The 20,000-nt window shown below is 36.0% G+C and overlaps 2 protein-coding genes across 7 annotated transcripts in view; one reads left to right on the forward strand and one right to left on the reverse strand.

The window, feature by feature from the left end:
* Positions 1–3,471, forward strand: part of LOC119589910 (torso-like protein) — a 33,228-nt gene extending 29,757 nt beyond the window's left edge. For 2 of the 6 annotated variants that reach the window (XM_037938560.1, XM_037938563.1), the window contains exons 2-6: positions 396–594; positions 1,013–1,421; positions 1,678–1,879; positions 2,183–2,268; positions 2,487–3,471. In XM_037938560.1, coding sequence (XP_037794488.1) covers positions 409–594; positions 1,013–1,421; positions 1,678–1,879; positions 2,183–2,268; positions 2,487–2,734 — 1,131 coding nt within the window. In that variant the 5' untranslated portion in view covers positions 396–408 and the 3' untranslated portion in view covers positions 2,735–3,471. Of the gene's footprint in view, positions 1–82; positions 595–1,012; positions 1,422–1,677; positions 1,880–2,182; positions 2,269–2,486 lie in introns of those variants that run through there. The other 4 variants (XM_037938559.1, XM_037938562.1, XM_037938557.1 and 1 more) reach the window with 4 other exon arrangements.
* A 321-nt stretch (positions 3,472–3,792) lies between these two features.
* Positions 3,793–13,060, reverse strand: LOC119589909 (probable ATP-dependent RNA helicase DDX31). Its single transcript, XM_037938556.1, has 15 exons — positions 12,898–13,060; positions 10,096–10,968; positions 9,677–9,835; positions 9,271–9,375; positions 8,872–9,092; positions 7,915–8,009; positions 7,599–7,768; positions 7,298–7,386; positions 6,797–6,956; positions 6,568–6,627; positions 6,193–6,383; positions 5,926–6,001; positions 5,338–5,437; positions 4,708–4,903; positions 3,793–4,275 (listed from the first exon to the last, which is right to left on the reverse strand). The coding sequence occupies exons 1-15, from the start codon at positions 12,955–12,957 to the stop codon at positions 4,155–4,157; spliced, it is 2,676 nt and encodes an 891-aa protein (XP_037794484.1). The 5' UTR covers positions 12,958–13,060; the 3' UTR covers positions 3,793–4,154.
* Between the last annotated feature and the right edge of the window lie 6,940 nt (positions 13,061–20,000).

Consider the following 20,000-nt stretch of genomic DNA (forward strand, 5'->3'; position numbering starts at 1 on the left):
AGAACTGACCTTATCTCCTCAGATATTTTCTTTAAAGTCATTCCTTGACACGATTTCGAGTGCATCTTCATCGCTGTTTATACATCAACATCAGTTACCCATAGTACCGTCTGCGGGCCTGATGTAACCTCGTCAGTTCGACGTTCCGAGTTCTAACTCTGTTTCTGCACTCCGGATATGCAGTAATAATTGACACTGACCCCAAAAGTCCGTGTGAATGAAATGTAATTCCTTATGTTTATTTTAGTTACATTAACTATCGTATATTTAAACCTTGGAAGCATTACATCCAGAGCCCATTTCGTAAACACAAAACAAACAGACCGTTTCGCAAAATTGTGTACTGAAGCTAATCGTTCTCCCTCCCTCCCTCGCCCCGCGACCGCCACCCGCAGCTGTGACTCAGTGATGGGCATGAGCACAGGAGCTTCGTGGGCGGCCCTGGTGCTTGCCGTGTGCGTGCTGTGCGGGCAAGGCAAGAAGACCTACAGGACGCGGGAGGCAAACCTGCAAGGAGAGGTCGAGGACAACCTCCACGTGGGACGCTCTCTCAATCTCCTCCCTCGCTACGGTTTCCTCACTCTCTCCGTCAAGGTGAGTTAAGGAGGTCTTTTAATTAGTTCTGTAGGTAGTATAGGTGAGATGTAATTAACGCGACTCGGCTAAATTTTAAAAAGACCTACTCTTGCAGTTTATGTAATTCTGCAGACGATTTCATCAAAACGTATCGTGATGTTTAATCATTCTCATCTGTTGCTTTGTCTACAATTATCACTAATGTAGACTGAATTGTTCTTCATTTTTTTCACTCGCATTTTGTACGTTCCCGATAGCCTTTAAAACAGAACAGTCTGAACTAGCGTGGCAAATAAGTGCAGTAATATAGATATTTAATTAACTTTATAAAAAAAATAGGTGTTCTCAAATAGTGTATATTAGTCCGTAAATAATCAAATTCCGTCATTTGTTTCCATAATGCTTATCGTTTCTTCCCCCCCCCCCTTTCCCGTAGGTGTTCCCGCACCGCACGGACAACAGCTGGCTCTTCCGTGAGCAAACGGCCGAGGTCTTCCAGAAGAACTCGTACTGGGCCACGAGCGACCGACCGCGCCGCCGCCAGCAGCACCTCTACCGACAGCAGCAGTCCCAGGGCAGCGGCAGCGAGCGGCAGAACGCGACCCGCCGCGGCTACGACCAGTACTTCTTCATCGACTTCTGCGACGACGAGCAGGATCTGCTCACGGCCTACTTCGACAACTTCTACATCGAGGGCGTCCCCGAGCCCAAGCGCGCCTTCACCAGCTCGCTCTCCACCAAGACCAAGGCGCAGCACCTGGGCATCCACCCGACCTTTCTCAACAACCAGTACTCCTTCGTCCTCGTCAGGCTCTTCAGGAGGGCGCGCAGGGCGACGCTTGCCGGTGAGGCTGCTTGACGTTTGCTCTGGTTTGTCTTTATGACTGAATCTCTCTCTCTCGCTCTCTGTCTCTGTCTCTGTCTGTCTGTCTGTCTGTCTGTCTGTCTGTCTGTCTGTCTGTCTGTCTCTCTCTCTTTCTCCTCTCTCTCTCTCTCTCAAGGGCAATACCCGAGTACTCTTGTTCTTCATAGAATTTTAAATTACACAGCCCTTTCGCTTCTCCCCGCACCCAATCCCCACTCACCCTTTTGATTCTCCAGGTGATCTGACTCTCTCGAGTGACTTCAAGTCGACGGTGAGCGACGTCCGCGTAGGCTCGACGGAATCGGTCAACCAATTCATCGACCGATACGGCACGCACGTCATCACGGAGTATGAGGTCGGCGACGTCATGTACCAAGTCTACGTCTTCGGGGAGAGGACCTACGCCGAGCTCAAGGATAACTTCGCGATGAGTCAGAGGTCAGTGGGCGGGGTTGTGCGGACGGGGAGGGAGAGGAGGGAGGTGCGGATGTGAAATCGAGTAATTTTTTTTCTAAGAATATGATTTTTTTTTATTAAGGATTAATAATATTGAATTCAAAAGGACGTTGTAGTTTTAATGAAGGCAGTAGCTGTTGCATTTTATTTATTGCAAATTTGGGAGACTATTATTTGACCAACTATTAACTTTTTATACCCATTTCTGGCTACCTGATATATCTCAATACCTCTATTGTCATCACAAACTCAATGAGCATCAATCTCATTTTTCCCTCACTTCAGCAGCAGCCAGAGTGATCTCAACCGAATGGAGAGGTACTTCACGCCATATTACGCCCTTCACGTTGGCAAGCTTAAATTGGCCTCAGGTGCGTAAACGCAAACAGTGGCAGTGGTATTTTTCTTGCTGTCGTTGTTGCGTCCATGGTGGTCTTCAACAAAAATGTGAAAAATAGAGACTGCGGTCGGTCAAACTAACCAAATCAAGGCCAATAGCCTTTCTAGAGGAAGCAATACAGTCCAACAGAGAATAGTTATATACACAACGAGGACATCTGACAACCACATCTTTTTTCTTTCCCTTCAGGTAACCCAGAATTCGAGAAGGTCGTGGGAGACGAGCTGATGGCCATGACCTTCTTCCGGGTGTACCACAGTATATTCGCCATCTTCCAGAAACAAGAGCTGCAAACAACGCTGGAGCAGTTGGACGGCGAGGTCGTACTCAGCCTCAAGTTGGAGAAGATCACCAAGATTGTCCCAAAGTCTCCCAAGCGCCACTGGCTGAGGGAGGTGCTGGATAACACCCTCCATCTCTACTATGTTACCATGTAAACAAACAATGCAGCAATGAAATTTTAAACAACAGCAAACACGTCCTGAAAATATGCAAATAAAGGTGTGATACCAAAACAAGAGCCTAATATAAACAACAGGCAACTTTACCTGCGGCACTTGGAAGGACCGAAATCATCTCGGTTTGGTGCTCAGGCGTATTTCTTGCTCGCTCCTCTAGCTCCTAGTGCAGCAATGGGTTTTTGCAATACTTAGTATTACATTATTTAAGTCGTACCTAACCTATTTCCATGTATTTGTTAGCTGCTTTTTTTAGTTTCTTTACTGTTACATACTAAGCTGGTTGTTATCTATAAATTGTAAGGTCTGCCACAACGTTGCATGTCATTTAAGTGCCTTATCATATTGCATATGTGGTTTCCAAAGACCCACAGTCAGGGTGAGAGTATGTAATATATATTTTTGCTACTAAGTAGCAAGCGTTTTTCACTGTTGTTCATTGGTTTCTTTATTTCTCATACATGATTTTTTTTTGTGTGTTGATCCCATGCCTAATATATATTTGATGTTTGTAGTGAGTGTGGTGTGTTATGTGATGTGTGCTTAAGATGACTGTCTAAATCCATAATTTGAAATGTTCAGTAAGTTAAAAGTAAGGGTCTGTTTCATACCTCTTTCCAGGACTTATGCAAATAGGTTTTTAACTGTTAATTGACTGTTGAATACATTCCCTTCAAGAAATGGATGAGATGTTAAATGGATAAATAGTGCCTAATTCCCGTGTTTTATTTCTCCTGTAATATCTATTGATTATTTTTTAGTATAACATTCTAAACAATTTAATGCAAAAGTAAGTTTGATATTAAAGCAGCATTTTTTTCTTGTTTATGCTTTGATGTTGTTTCATATTTATGGTACAACTTTTTTGTGTAAATTCACATTTTACCAACTAGCAACATCATCTTACAGTTTCATATGCACATTGTTTTATTTTTAGGTATTAAAAACATGTGCTAAAAGACATTAGCATCATTTCTGAAATAATCCAACTTTTTGTATTCTCCTAAACAAGTGTTGGAAGGATTATCAAACAATAATTTGTATTGTAAATATAATGTTACTTAAACATTTTGCAAACAACACAGTGGATCTCTCATTACAACAAAACAAGAGGAAAGAAATAAAAACATCAATAATGGTATTAATAATGATATCAATCATTACAGTGTATTTCTCCTTATAAAAAAAAATTACTTACATTACTAACAATATTAACAATAATATCAATTATGCAACACACTCTAACATCATACACATACATATATATATATATATATATACACACACACCTTGCCAAAAATAGAATTTTCCTGAAGTTATATGAAAGACATGACTGCTTGTACTACTGCATAACACACACTCATTCTCTCACCCCCCTTCCTCTGCCTCTTGCCAATTCTCATCTTCTTTGCTTGCCTTTGCCGCCTGCTGGAGGAAGGGTGTCTAAGCCACTGTCAAACTCCGAGAACATTGCTGACTTTGGAAGCTTGCCCATCTTCTGATTCATCACTTGGATTCTCCTACGATAAGTATCATTGGGTTAGTTTGACACAAACAGTCAATAAAATTAAAAACAAAAATGATGACGATAATCCATTTCCTCTGTCAATTCTGTTTTCTTAAATACTGCATGAATACACTAATATGAGCCACAATGCTAGGAACAGTCTATTCATGACAAAGACTGAATGTTTACTTTTTGAACTTTCCTTGAGTAAACATTCTATTCTTCCATGAAGAATAGGAATATAAACAAGAATAAGATTATAAAAAAAAATTTTTTCTTAAGAACAAGAAGAAGAAAACAAAAAAGAAAAAGAAAAAAAGAAAAGAAAAGAAAGAACGAAAGAAAAAAAAGAAAAGAATAGAAAAAGAAAAAAAAGGAGAAAAAAAGAAAAAGAATAAAAGAAAAGAAAAAAAAAAAAGCCATAAAACTATAACATGGGACTTACTTTCTCTTCTCCTTCCTCTCCCGTTTCTCCTTAAACTCTCTCTTTGCTTTGAAGGCTGCTGATGCGCCAAGGGCAGAGGGAGTGTCTCTGAGCCCCATGCTCTTTGCATAGTGACCAAGATGGAGCGCTTTGAAGCTAAACATCTCACGCACTTCTTTGGGGTAAGAGGCATAAGCCCGTACAAAGGATACATAAGCTGAAAAATATGAAAAAAAAGTAAATACTACTTAAATATACTACTTATACTCCCTAATTCTGTTCCTTTAAAAATCTGTTCTCATTTCTCTCTAATAAGCTTTTCCTAAATGAAAGAATAAGAAGTGAAATATATAAAAAAAAAGAAAAGAAAGAAAACAAAACTGCCATAGTGTTTGTTATCTTTCCTTAAGACTACTTTTTTAAAATACCAGTTAAAACCTGGTTCTTATATTTGTAAAGAATATGCTTCAAAACTAATAAAAATTAGTTAGTTCTTAGGATCAATCACTCAAAAGAAGGTCAGGTCATGCTACAAGAACCTCATTATCTTTTTCATTTGAGTTACTTCATCAAACAACATATTAATCCATCAAACCCCATACCCATGTATGTCCCTATATACAATGACTTACAAAAAACACAGCCACTCACCTTTGCGGGACAAGTCATGCATGCTTTGGTCACTGAGGAGTTCATTTTCCATGCTGAGCTGGAAGTTGGTGGCTAATTCTTCCACTGACCTCATAGAAGGCTATAGAGATAAAAGAATAAGGCATAAAATCACACTCCATTAGACTGCAATGTGTTTTGGCTTAAAATAATAATGTAAAAGTGGAAGCATGAGTGACAGGGTAATTCTATTAGTAAGTATGGTCCATATGTCCAAAATACACTCAAACTTCAGAAACAGTGGACAAAGTCTGCCTCATCACACCACACCCACAGCTGGCTCTCACTAGACAAATGCTAGGCAAAGGCTTGGGCCATGAACCAGGTGGGCCTCACCATGTCATGCTTGCAGCTGCCCTGCCACGCCAGGCAAATGGCAAACAAGTATCGCTACTATTGGTAATAATGGACTAATGTCACTCAGTTTATCCATTTGGTTTGGTTCGTGTACAAAGTTATACAATACTGAAAATTCACTTTTTATCTTCTCTTCTTTCCTACCTGACCTGCAAAACTTTTACTTCCTAAATCAACAATCAGTAACCATACACAAGCAAATTTACTACATACCTGATCTTCACCAGTGTAATCATCACAGGCAAAGCTAAAGCTTTTGAGCACTTCCTTCATTTTGATCTCTTGTAATCTGTTGGGAAATTAAGCAGAAGGACCAGACTTTATTTTATTAATCTAGAAAGAATCAAATATATATCTGAAAAAAAAAAAAAAAAAAAAAAAAAAAAAAAAAAAAAAACATATGTCAGAATTCCACATAACCAGCAGAGCAAGAAATGTTATACACTCTAAAATGATTTGTAAATTTCACTATCAACATACAAAATCTTGTGCTTCTCAAGCATCTGAATGTAAGGAGCTTCTGAGGGAGCTAGGAATGCAACAGCTGATCCAGCAGAATTGACACGTGCTGTACGCCCTACTCTATGGACATAGTCAGCGGCTGTACATGCAGCGTTAAACTGAACAATCCAACGCACTCTTGGCAAATCTAGACCTCTTGAGGCAACATCCTGCAAGTTAGAAAATATAAGTAACATTCTATCAATTACATATGAGAAGGAAGGCGAGAGAGTAAACAAGACCTAATGTAAACTGATGAATATAAGTCTACAATCTTGAAGAACTATGTTCACCAAACAGTATTCAATTTTCACAATATTAAAATGCATATCAAAGTATACTTTTGATACTTACAGTGCACATCAGCACACCAGCAGATGCTTCACGAAATGATCTGAACACTGTTGATCTCTCCTGTAATGCATTAAAATTATTTAATCTTACCGAAAAACTGAACTTATACAAAAAAAAAAAAAAAAAAAAAAAAAAAAAAATTAAAATCCAAAACCTAGGGATTTAAAAGATCAACCTACTTCTGTTCCTCACTCAAAAGCAAGAGCAACAAGAACATGACCAGTTATACCTGCTGAGTCATGCTGCCATGCAACTTCTGGAATAGAATTGTCCTCTCGGTGTCTTCCTCTTCCTCCTCTTCACTCTCTTCCTCCTTGTCCTCCTCTCCTGCCAGAACTTTCTCTGCTCGCTTCAGTAAGGATGGTCTTTCGTCTTTCACTTTTCCATACCTGTAGCAGTTGCAGCATGAAGTTAAACATCCCTTTAATGGTGTAAGCTTGACTACTAACATTCATAATTAAATATGAAACAAGTTGGTATAACTAGAATAAATCACATATTTAAAAAATATCATATTATAACCTAGCACCCTGAAATATCATTTTCCATGAATAATATTTATATTCCATCTAGTCCTTTGGATGAAGATAACAAAAAAGTTCTTTAGATAAAAGAAAAAGAAAGAAAGAAAGCAGAAAAAAAAATGGTTCTTTGAAAGGAAAGGAAAGGAAAGGAAAGGAAAGGAAAGGAAAGGGGGGGGGTCTCTGTTACTCAAACATAGGATCAGCACCTGGAGAGAAGCCGAGAAAAGATCTCAGTGTGAAAGTCCACCAAGTCCTGCGTTGCAAAGAACACAATCATCTTCTTTTCATCCCCAACCTGTTGAGCATAAAAAAAGTCAGACACAATGATTTTATCTTCTTAAAAAATTACTGTGTAGACAATATATATATATATTTTTTTAATGTAACCATCACCTAAAAAACAGATATGATAAAAATCTAAACATACTAATCAACAAAGTCTGAAACAAAACCTTTATCCATTAGATGCAAATAAAGTCAAGAAAAGCTAGGGATATACACACACACCTTACACTTAGAGAGTATAAATGCTGCCAAAGTGACAAGCCTGAGTTTAGCAGGGACCAGTATATAATTGTGTGAGAGGTTCTCTGGGGTGGCCAGAGCTTCACACATCAGCTTCCCATCCTGTCCCTCTTGGCTGACATCAATAATTTCCGGTGAGACAAGACTCATGCCTGAAAGGGAGTAACAGATCTTTATAGACTCTGAAAGAAATATGTGACATTATGCAAAAGGAATGAGTTTTTGGTGTAGTAATACTGACTAGAGAGAATGGTAACTTTTTAATCCTCAATAACACAGATACATTAAGAACATTTACCTGCTAACTTTTCAACTCCTGAAGAGAGAGTAGCTGAGAGCATGATTGTTTGTCTGTCAGTGGATTCTTGTTGCTCCTTGAGAGATTCCATAATGCTACAATGGGAAAATACAACAATTACTTATTCAAGAAATGTGGAGGAGAATACAAGGAATATATAGCCTTAACAGTCATAACCTACACTGATTGACACTTCTATTCATGTATTCCAAACTATATCAGCCACACAAAGTTTCTCCACATTATATATGTATATATATATATATATATATATAATATATATATATATATATATATAATATATATATATATATATATATATATATATATTTATATATATATTTATATGTATGTATATGTATGTATATGTATGTATATGTATGTATATATATGTATATATATGTATATATATAATATATATATTTATATATATACATACATACATGTGTATATATATGTGTATATATAATATGTGTATATATATATGTGTATATATATTATATATATATATATATATATATTATATATACATATACACATATTTATTGTATAAATATGTGTATAAATATGTGTATAAATATGTATATATATGTATATATATGTATATATATTATATATATATATTATATATATATTATATATACATATCTATACACATATATACACATATATACACATATATACACATATATACACATATATACACATATTTATACACATATTTATACACATATATACACACATAAATATGTGTATATGTATATATATATATATATATATATATATATATATATATATATATATATATATATATATATATATATATATATATATATATATATATATATATATATATATATATATATATATATAAGGAATTAAAAATTTATCCTAAAAATCTATAAAATAAATACATTTTCAAGAGTCAGTCCACACAATATAATAAATAAATCCCACCTTGTCACACTCCTCTCGTAACCCATGTCGAGCAACCTATCAGCCTCATCAATGACCAGGTACTTGACTTTGGCTAGACTTAGGGATTTGGTGTGGTGGATGTGGTCAATCAAACGACCCGATGTCGCCACAAGGATGTTGATGCCTTTCCGTAACCGAGCCTTCTCTGCCTTCTTTTTCTCTCCTCCAATTAGGTAACCAGGGACGACCCAAACACAGGCCTAGAATACAAGAATAATTATATATACAATACAATTATACAGCAAAGCATGACTGAACATAGGGACAACCACTCCCAGCACATGGCTTTCAAAAACACAGGCAGTACATCTGTGCAATGGTAATAATCACAAACTGTACAGCACCTTAAATGCATGCTGAGTATTTAGTTCCCCTTACCTTACACAGTTTTTCAAACCACTGGTAACTCTGAAGAGCAAGCTCCCTTGTCGGAACAATCACCAAGGCAAGGAGGCCGTCACTTCTCTGTATTTGTGGTGTTTGCTGTCAGGGAAAATTAATTAAAAATATATAATAAAATAATCATTATAACAGCAATAACAATGACAACCATATCAATAACAAGCAACAACAATACTACTGATGAGAATTATAATATGAAAAACAATAATATCATCCAAAAATTAATAATAATAATAACTATAATCATAAAAACAATAGAAATAATTATCATCATAACTAAAAACAAGATTAATAATAGCAAAACTAATGATAATGATAATGATAATGATAATGGCAATGATGATGATGAAGAAAAATCAGGAACAAAACAAGCAACCCTTACCGACATGAGTTTATTAATGATGGGTAGAGCGTAGGTCAGAGTCTTTCCAGAGCCTGTCTGGGACTTCACTAGAGCATCCTTGCCAGAGAGGATAGCTGGCATGCTCTTTTGCTGCACTGTTGTCATTGATCTGAAGCCTAATTTTTCTAGTGTTGATACCTGGAAGCATTTTAATAAATGAATGACATTAATCAAAATGTATGCAAATTTTGAGCTTTTTCTTTTTTTCCTTTCATATATACATATATACATATACATATATAAACACACACACATATATATATATATATATATATATATATATATATATATATATATATATATATAAAACACATCAAGCACTTTCTGCAATCAACTTAAATGCACAGCAATACCAATAATAAAATTTCAAGTGTTTCAAATGCAAGAAAAATACTTACTAATTGAGGGGCAATATCCAAGGTGGAAAAAGACTCCTCAGAAAACACCTTCTCAGAGACAGGCTTGACATCAGTCAGTGGAATGGCTGGTATGTCAGGGTTTCCATAGAACAGTGATGATGTGTATCCATCCCTCCTGTCTTCAAATGCATTATCTTCCCGATTCTGTCTTGAAAAATGAGGTGCTGATGCCTGATCATCTTCTTTACTGTGTGGGTGAGTATTCCCAGTTGTCTGTCCTGAATCTGACCCTTTAGTCTGTTCATCATTCCTGAAACGTTTCATTGGTGGTGAACCTCCATGCTCTGCTCCATCCCTTTTTGTTTGTCTTGTCTGCTGTGACTGGAAGGGCTTTTTGTTCTGGAAACTGTTTGGTCTTGAGGCTGATGATCCCTTGTTAGCTGGGCTCCCTTCACCAAAACGGTTCTGCATTGGAGTATTGGGCTTTCCAGCTGAGGGATTACTCATGTTGCTATTTCCCCCTGTTCCTACACTCTTCTTCTCGGCAAGACCCTTTTCATTGTTCTGATGCTGTGTCTTTGGGATGGTGCTTGGATTCTTGTTTGGAGAAGCTTTTGCAGGGGGTCCAGTGGTGTGGTTCCCTCCTGCACTCTGAACCTTCTTCTGGGGATTGGGGTCTGCTTGTTTTGTAGGGACCTTGCTACCAGTTTTATTGGAAGGTGATTTAGCATTCTGCTTTTCAGTACTCGATTTTGCCAGCTCAAGAGTCTTTTTGAGAGAGGATCTCACAGCAAGAGCCTTTGAAAATACACGAGTCGGATTTTTGCCAGTTACTCTCTTTATGAAGACTGATGATCTGCCACTTCCAACTGATTTGCTGATGGTAGTTGTACTATCTTTTTTGCCAAAATCCTGAAAATAATTGAAGAAATTCCATAAAACAGATATAACATACAACCAAATATATTCACAAAATGAAAATAAACAAATAAATAAATAAATTTTATATATTTTTGGCAGCTCTCATCCGCCAACACCTCCAAGGATATATTTTTCCATGATAACTGGTTCTTTTCTCAAAAGCTGAGTCATTTTAAACAAAAACATATCAGTTGATTGTTTACCAGAGAAGGATGAAGGTCAAGAAACTACTACAAGCATTATATCTTTATATAAAACAACAGAAAATGTCATAAAATATCTCAGATTTCATCAACTTACCATTCTATAAACTCTCAATCACAAGTCTGATTGTATGCACTAAAACTGAACTAGCAGTGACACTTGAATCAGTTCCATCATGGCCAGCCAGTGAGTGTTTAAGCAAAATATCATGAATTCTTTATAAAACATCATTAAAACGTGAACCAACTCTAATAGATCTGCACCACCAACTGAAGTATGCTGCCCATACTGGAAGTACTACAACCAGGTCTGCATAGGATAACCACTAGAACTGAAATTTTTTAGAGTGCATTCTAGGTTCAGATAGTTGAGTCTGCCAGAATATACACATTACAGATTAAGTAGACCAAAGGGGAGATGGGGGTGGGATCCCAGTAAATTTGGAAATGACATGGTTAATATTCATCACACCAGTGTGTGCCTGATCACAATGATACTACAAATATTTCTTTTGTATTTTCCCCCTTAAAATTTCCCTGGTAACCTCCATGCTCTCTCCTAGCACTGGAGTCATGTTTGTGGGGTAATAGGGATATTTTGCTGAACAATTCCCACATGTATAAAGGAAAAATTTAGAAATGACAGCTAACACTTATTTCTGGTTGAAAACTATGTTTTCTGAGAGCTATTGTCATATTTCAACCAATCTAGCAAACATTTCCTTTGCAAATGAAGCACAGTTACAATAGTGACCCTGATAGCTGATAGCTGAGAGCTGTATGATATGTATCAGGGAAACTGCCAAGTAAAAGCAAATTACCTCAGTAAAACTTTCAATAATTTTAATTATTGTGAAGCACATTCATAGTAAATAGTGGGGCTTAGCCCCCGAACCCCTTTGATTTTCTATTACAAATCTTATTGGCTCTAACAGACTGGCTGCTAGTCTATTGTCATGTCACGCCAAGTCCACTGATACTTTTATTGTTGGATTGGGCATGCAAAAGATTTCTGAATAATTTCCATTGACACAACAATATTTCAGGCAAATCTACCACCAATCTTATAAGGTATTTGTCACTAAGAGTGATGCACCATCCATAGATAAAATCCCAGGGTATCATGTGAACCCAAAATCCAAACCTAAGCTTTCCTACGTTTTATTTATTTCCTAGACACAAGGGGGAAGCCCTGCTTGTAAATCCCTTTATTACCACAACACGCCAACTCACAGAAAACATGACATTTAGAACTCAGGCTGTGTGACGGTGTTGTCTCTGTGCAGTGATGTGCAGTGGATATTTTAATAATTTTGCGGTAAATATGGGGCTGGAGCAGCTGTATCTGCGCTGTTTCTCACTCAATTTCTTATGTTCTATAAGATGGCAGTGTCCATTTTCCTCTATCTCTGTGCGTTGTTCTCAGTAACATTTTCCAAAGCAGATAAAGCACAGCTATGACAATGACTGACAGGGTATAATGGGTAAGGTGTTTGAGGAGTGTAAAATAAGAGATCGAGGTAGATGACTTAACATTATTATCTGCATCCTAAAACACGGCTCCTGACGCAAATACTGCATCATACTTCCCGTGAAACATTTCCAAACAACTAAAGTACAAATGATACGCAAGCCCAGATGTACCCTAAAAAGATCATGAAATTTATTCAATTCTAGGCTAATTTCACAGCAACAAGATATAAAACAAGAGTCTCACCTTGAACAAGCTTCCCTTTTCTCTGATATTTAGTACTAATCCTGCTCCAACTGTAGTCATCTTCGCTATTTTAGTCTTATATTTCTTTTTTATTACGAGTCGCTCGCACTCTCGGCGAACATGCTTCTTCTGCTCACAACAGTAGACTTCTTGATTTTATATCCGCGTTGTGTTTTGGCGATTTACTAGATTAGGTGATCTAGATATGTTATTTAACACTTTTTTATATTATTTTTCCTTTAAATTAAAATTTAAAGGCTAAAAAGTTAGTATTTTTTGACCTATTAGTGGGATTTTCTGTAATACGGAGCTATTCTATATATAATTTTCTAGGTTACTTGATAAGGTTTTAAAAATATAGAGTTGCTGGGTTAAAAAGAAAAAGGAAATGAAGGGTATAAAAAAAACATTTCATGCTCAGTATCACTAGTTGTTTATGAAAACTATTAACAATGCTGAAAGATTTGTCAGAATTGCTGTTATCATTATATGTGCGATCACTGTGGTATGATGGTTAATTCACCCTCATTATTATTATTATTATTATTATTATTATTATTATCATTATTATTATTGTTGTTGTTGTTATAATTGTTGCTTTGATGATTATCATTATCATTGTTAGCTTCATTTCTACCTTTATCACCATCATTATTATCATTATCAAATCATCAGCATCCTTGCTGTCATTACTGTTATTATTATTATAGTTATAATGACTATTCTAATCATTATTATTATCACTATTATCGTCATTGTTATCATTATTATTATTGCTATCATTATTATCATTACCATCATCATTATAATATAAAGAATCTTCTTTTAACGGTAGGTTCATGTCTGAGCCGCCGTGGTCACAGCATGATACTTAATTGTAGTTTCCATATTGTGATGCTCTTGGAGTGAGTACGTGTTAGGGTCCCCAGTTCCTTTCCACGGAGAATGCCGGTGGTACCATTTTAGGTAATCATTCTCTCTATTTATCCGGGCTTGGGACCAGCACTTGACTTGGGCTGGCTTGGCCACCCAGTGGCTTGGTAGTCAATCAAGGTGAAGTTCCTTGCCCAAGGGAACAACGCGGTGGTCGGTGACTCGAACCCTCGAATTCAGATTGCCGTCGTGGCAGTGTTGAGTCCTACGCTCTAACCATTCGGCCACCGCGGCCCCATATAAAGAATAGTAACAATAATAATAATAATAATAATAATAATAATAATAATAATAATAATAATAATAATAATAATAATAATAATAATAATAATAATAATAATAATTATTATTATTATTGTTGTTATTATTATTATTATTATTATTATTATTATGATGGTGATGATGATGATGATGATGACGATGATTATTATTATCAACACTGTCATGTTTATTATCATTACGATTTTTTTCTTATCATTATGACCTTTATTATCATTATCATTATTATGCTTAACATCATTATCATTACTGTTATCATTATCATTATTACTACTACTACTATTATTATTATTATCATTATTATTATTATTATTATTATTATTATTATCATTATTATCACTATTATTATTGTATTACTACTACTATTATTATTATTATTATTATTGCTACGCCAGTGGGTCTTTGTCTCTGTGCGAAACATGTGTTAACATGAAAAGGATGACCTGGGCATGTGTTAACATGAAAAGGATCCTGGGCAAACATGACGCAGCTGGCTGTGAGCGGAGGAGCGGAGGAACAAGCCAGAAGACGCAGTTGGGTGCTGTTCCTGTGAGGACCTCGTGTGTGCCTTGTGACCTGATATACTTTGTGATGCCCTGTTATAAGCTGATATACTGGTTTTCCCCCTGTATTGTGCCTATAGAAAAGTGTACGGGTAAATAACTTGTGTAAATAAAGGAAAGACTGTCATTTTGTGTTTATTTCGTGCCATGCCTCGCCACTTGGCGTTTCCTCTGGTGGTGTTCTGGGCGTTTCCTCTGGTGGTGTTCTGGGACGCTGTGGTGCTCGGTGCCTCTAGGAGCTGTTCAGTGTTCACGACCCTGTGGATAACACGCCGTCTGCCTAGCCTGCCTTGTGTTGGTGACAGAGAGACCAGGCGACCGGCGTAACATTATTATTATTATTATTATGAATATCACTATTATCATCAGTGTTATCATTATTAATTCTAGAGCACTCGACAGATTGTTCATAGTGTTGTGTTAAGCTGAGTTGATGGAGATGGCTGATCTATGGAAGGAATCCCTTTTCAGCCCTGGGGTTATCGCACTGAAGGAAGGAAAGATATCTCACACTATACAGGGACATGATTTCCAATCTCACAAGGAAAATGGAACAACTAGAAGACATAATCAAAAGAGGATACAGATTTTTAGACTCAGAGCAATGTTAAAAGTCACAACAGAGGAACTGATGATTCATGTAAGAGGGGGGGAAAAGCTATTCTAGGGGCAGTTTTAAGCTATAACTGGACTTTTAATGATGCAATTAAAAAAAAAAGTTAAAAGTTGTGGCCTGGGGGAGGGGGGCTAGTCAGACCTTGAGGGAGGCAGAGTAGTTTGGAGAGGCAGCCCCCCCCCCCCCACCACCACTACTGACACCCCTGATCAAGAGCAACCTGGAATTGAATAATAAAACCCTCAATAATAAGTGTTCAAATGTCTTGTTTGACCTAATGCTATTGTAGAAATTAAACAAACTTTATTGATGATAATTTACTAGTTGTGTGGATGCAATTGTTTTTAAATCTTGTTACATATTTCCATTCAAGAGGTGGCGTATTTTCACACCATACCATACATCTATCCTAGTGGATGCTCTTCGCGTGAGGAACACTAGCAGCAGGAGGGCTTAAAGAATGCAAATACTATTGATGAGTATATTTGTCAAGCAATTCCTTAAGGTTCAAGATTCTCAAAGAAAAATGTATTTTGAATATCACAAGCGGAGATATCAAACATATACATCACATTTCTAAACAGTGTAGGATAAACGTAACCAAAAATCATCAATCATTAATTTTGCATTTACTAACACCTCCACTCAAATTACTTGCAGAGATAAAGGATCTTTTCATAGGGTAAATTGAACTGGAGTATTGTTCATATCAGCGATTTGCACTCTTTGGGTATACGATAATGTTATTAAAATCCTGACAACACTTGTAATCCTTCCTTCACTTTCTTGTGGTGGACATAACGTTACTTAATCAAATGAAAAGCTGTGGTGCTATACATACATACCAGCATAGTTTAGTTAGTCCATTATAATCTCCCGTTCTCTATTATGGACTGGAATTGCTCTAGTTAATGAAAAACAGATATGTGATCAACTTCACATTTTTCCCTTGCAGTGTAACACTCGATCTTGATATAACATACAGAAATCTCGTACGTTTTATTTGCCATATTATCCCTACTGTTCCTTGTCTTTTAAATTGTTAACGATTAGGAAATAATGTAACCTTATAAGGAGACATAATTTTTGTTATTTTGATTTCTACACTAATGCCTACTACATCATTCGTATTTTCGGTAATTTCATTTTATTTTATAGTATGACTTAGACTAAGTTGTACAGGAGATGATTGTTGGATTTTTTTTCCTGATAGTATCTTTTTCCGCATTGAACGTTTTGAGCATTAAAAAAACTACTTAAGAAAATGTTAACATATATGTATTTTTTTAATTGAAAAGTATTGTATGCGCGAGAACATGTATTGCGGTACCCCAACAAACTTTTTATGCTGATGTTATTTTATTTATTTTTTTTTTTGTATATATCAAATAATAACAAAAAAAGTTAAAGTTGTAAGTAGAGGCCAAATACTTGCAATTATTTCAAGACTTGTCGGGGGAGCATCGGCGCTGTCGGACGTACGAACACCCATCGGGTCAAAGTGTTGTACCCTTTGAACAAAACCAGCCGTCTGGCACACGGGGCGTCGCTTGGCACGACGGCTTCTTTATGTATAAGAAAAAGTATGATTATAATGGCCACTGAGATCTAAATGACTTACAGATGATGCCGCATCACATGCTAGAAATAAGGATCATAACTTAATTGTCCTAAAAACAAGGTTACTTGACATGATTCCAAATGCCTACCATGCTGTTGTTATTAAAGCTATTATTCACACAGTAGTGATGTTGATCATTATAAATGGTAAATGATAATACAATAATAATGATAATGCTAATATCAATGACAATGCGATGAGGGTAATTATGATAAAATATAGTAATTCATATTATACTTATTCTTTAATTCCTGCTATTTTCCAAGGAATCTCTTGATACCTGATGGGTATGAAAATGCAAATTGGTTTTAGAAAAAAAGCCACTTACTTATACTTATTATTTGCATTACTATAAAATTTTATAACAGTGGATTATATCATTGTATCACCATCATCATCATCATTATTATTACTTTCATTAACATTATCATTATTAGTTTTACCGTTATCACCGTTAACATTACCATCACATATCATTTATAGCATTTATTTGGAAAACAAAAGAAATAGTAATATTTTGTTGAGCTTAATTCGACGGATTGCTTGCTGCCCACCAAAATGTACAGCCTTCATTTCGTGGCCTAAAGTCGTGTATAGACAGACCGGCAAAACCTTCCTCTTGATTCTCTTTACGACACCTAATTTGAAGCTGTGCCAAACGTTTGGCTTCACCCCAATCCCGGGAATCTACATCAGTTTACAGTTAGCTTTTCATTTTTTCTATTTTGTATACACTATTACACACTTCTTGGTACCACCTATATATCAACGCTGCCTATGATGTTAATTACACTTCGTTTTATTGATGCTTTTGAGCTTAGTAATAAACATTATACTTTTTTGTATACTTTTATACCTTTTTCTTATGCGTTTCATTATGCAATATCTTTAAAATACTCCCTAAATGGCCTAATGAAGAGTTACAAAATAAAATGCGGAAAGTTTGTCATTTTACCCATTTAGTGATGTTGATGAGCCGAATAATCAGGTTGGCATGCCTGTGTGGGCGGAGCTTAATTTTGATATCACTTGAAATTAGGAAACAATAAATTTGAAATAACTGCAAGAAATTGCAGATGTGGACGCTGCAGATAAATCAGAAAATGTAAATCAAATGAAATAAACTTAACGAAAGAAGCGACATTTCAACCGTGCCCCTAATCTACACAGAGAATATTTCATTGTCACCTGTATACTCACGGTGGAATGGGTAACGAAACGCCCATGTTATACCACTTTAATAATATGATAATGCTTTGGTCTGGATCTGCGATTTCATTAGAATGAATGAGAGGGACAAGCTCCCTCGCTTGTTGGTTATATACGTTTTATGCTGTTTTACTAGTCTTTAGAGTATTTAACTTCATGCTCATCGATACCCTAGTACAGAGATCATATTTATATAGACAATTCAAATGCACTTGATTACTGCAACTAATAAGATATATAACCAAGGTATGAGTATGACATATGACTATATATACCTAAAGAGTACCATACCATACCAGTTACGTGTATGGTACATCTCGGTGTATCAAAGGTCTGTTTTGAGTCCCCGTCATAGTTCTATCCTTGTGACAGTAAGTTTAGATTTGTTTGTGTAAAAACAGTCTGGGCTTCGTATCATAGTATTTTTTCGCCTCCAAGAATATCAAGAGCATCTTATCACATATATACATTTTTTTATAGTTTATACTTCATATTAGCATTGCCTTAGTCTTATTTTCTTGATTGATGTCATCCTAAATTTAACACTACTCATCTGTATTATAAAAAAAAAATTGTCATTGTCTTATTGGTTGATGTATGACTATTCTTTTGTCTTACTATTGTTATACATGACAAAGGTTATTTTTTCGTTTTACTATTTCTCTCCCTCCCACCTCTCTTTCTCTCTCTTCTCCTCTCCCTCTGTCTGCCTCTCTCCCTCCATCTGTCTGTTTCTATCCCTTCTCCTATTTTTTTTCCCTCCACTCCTCTCTCTCTCTCTCTCTCTCTCTCTCTCTCTCTCTCTCTCTCTCTCTCTCTCTCTCTCTCTCTCTCTCTCTCTCTCTCTCTCTCTCTTCCTCTCCCCCATTTATTTCATGCTTCTTTATGGCTCTGCTTTCGTTTGTTTCTCGTGGAGACATTAATATATGCCGAACATACGAAAATCATGCTCGTGCACGTGTAGTGTAAACATCTGTGCTTTCATAAATATGTTGTTGGAAACAGAAACTTACTATGTCTTACTATGATCTACTGAACAATAAAACAATTTTTTTTCAGAATAATGCAGTCTTTGTGATCCCATTGTCAATTCTGCGCATACTTATTAATTTTACTGGATGTCTTAAAACAAATGCGCATTTTAGCTATTAATGGCATAATGCAAAAGTTAATGTTTCCTCTCCTTTCCCCATTAGATAAAATGACAACAACAAAGCTCCACTCAAGAAGAGCCCTCAGCTATTGTATGCATGGACAACAAGTCAGTGACAATGCCAAATTGTATTAATATCACCTTAATGAAATATAGATTCTCTTTTCGTATAAACTATTTTTTTTTATTATACATATTGCAGTATCAAGATTTGATTATTATTTCATCAAGTGACCAAAACTCTGTCCTGTCAATAAAAGATTTTGTACTAAAAATATATTCTGACCCCTGTATGTTTAGATTGTAATACAGCACAAAGGTGTACTGTACATATCTAAAATATACTATCACTCTGCCTGTGAAAGTAAACAGTTTCAAGAGTAAGGTGTTCATACATTATTCGGGCTTTTGTCGTTCCATGTTTAATTATCAAAATATGTATTAGATTGAAACTGCTTTATCTACTGATAATATTAATTTTATGATGCTACAACTAAGCAAATCATATGCAAACAGCAGCTGGACCCTATTCCGTCAAAATTTTCCTATATGTTCTGCTCATGTCAGTTCAGTTTTCAGTTACCATCTTCATTTCCTCACTGCAAAATAAATACTGTTGTAACATATGCACAGAACATTCTTTAATTATTTTGGTTGATGTTGCATTTGCTTCTAGTTTATTGATGGACTGAAGTGTTTAGGGAATGTTTTCAAACAACAACAACATAT

Source organism: Penaeus monodon, chromosome 26 (genome assembly GCF_015228065.2).
Source record: "Penaeus monodon isolate SGIC_2016 chromosome 26, NSTDA_Pmon_1, whole genome shotgun sequence".
NCBI classification, from domain to species: domain Eukaryota; kingdom Metazoa; phylum Arthropoda; class Malacostraca; order Decapoda; family Penaeidae; genus Penaeus; species Penaeus monodon.

Excerpts from the sequence above, each read along its gene's own strand:
- LOC119589909 (XM_037938556.1), bottom strand. The coding sequence starts at position 12,957 with ATGACTACAGTTGGAGCAGGATTAGTACTAAATATCAGAGAAAAGGGA. Across the intron at positions 6,628-6,796 it reads ATGGCAGCATGACTCAGCAG|GAGAGATCAACAGTGTTCAG; the intron begins GTATAACTGGTC and ends AATGCATTACAG. Across the intron at positions 6,384-6,567 it reads CTGGTGTGCTGATGTGCACT|GATGTTGCCTCAAGAGGTCT; the intron begins GTAAGTATCAAA and ends TCTAACTTGCAG.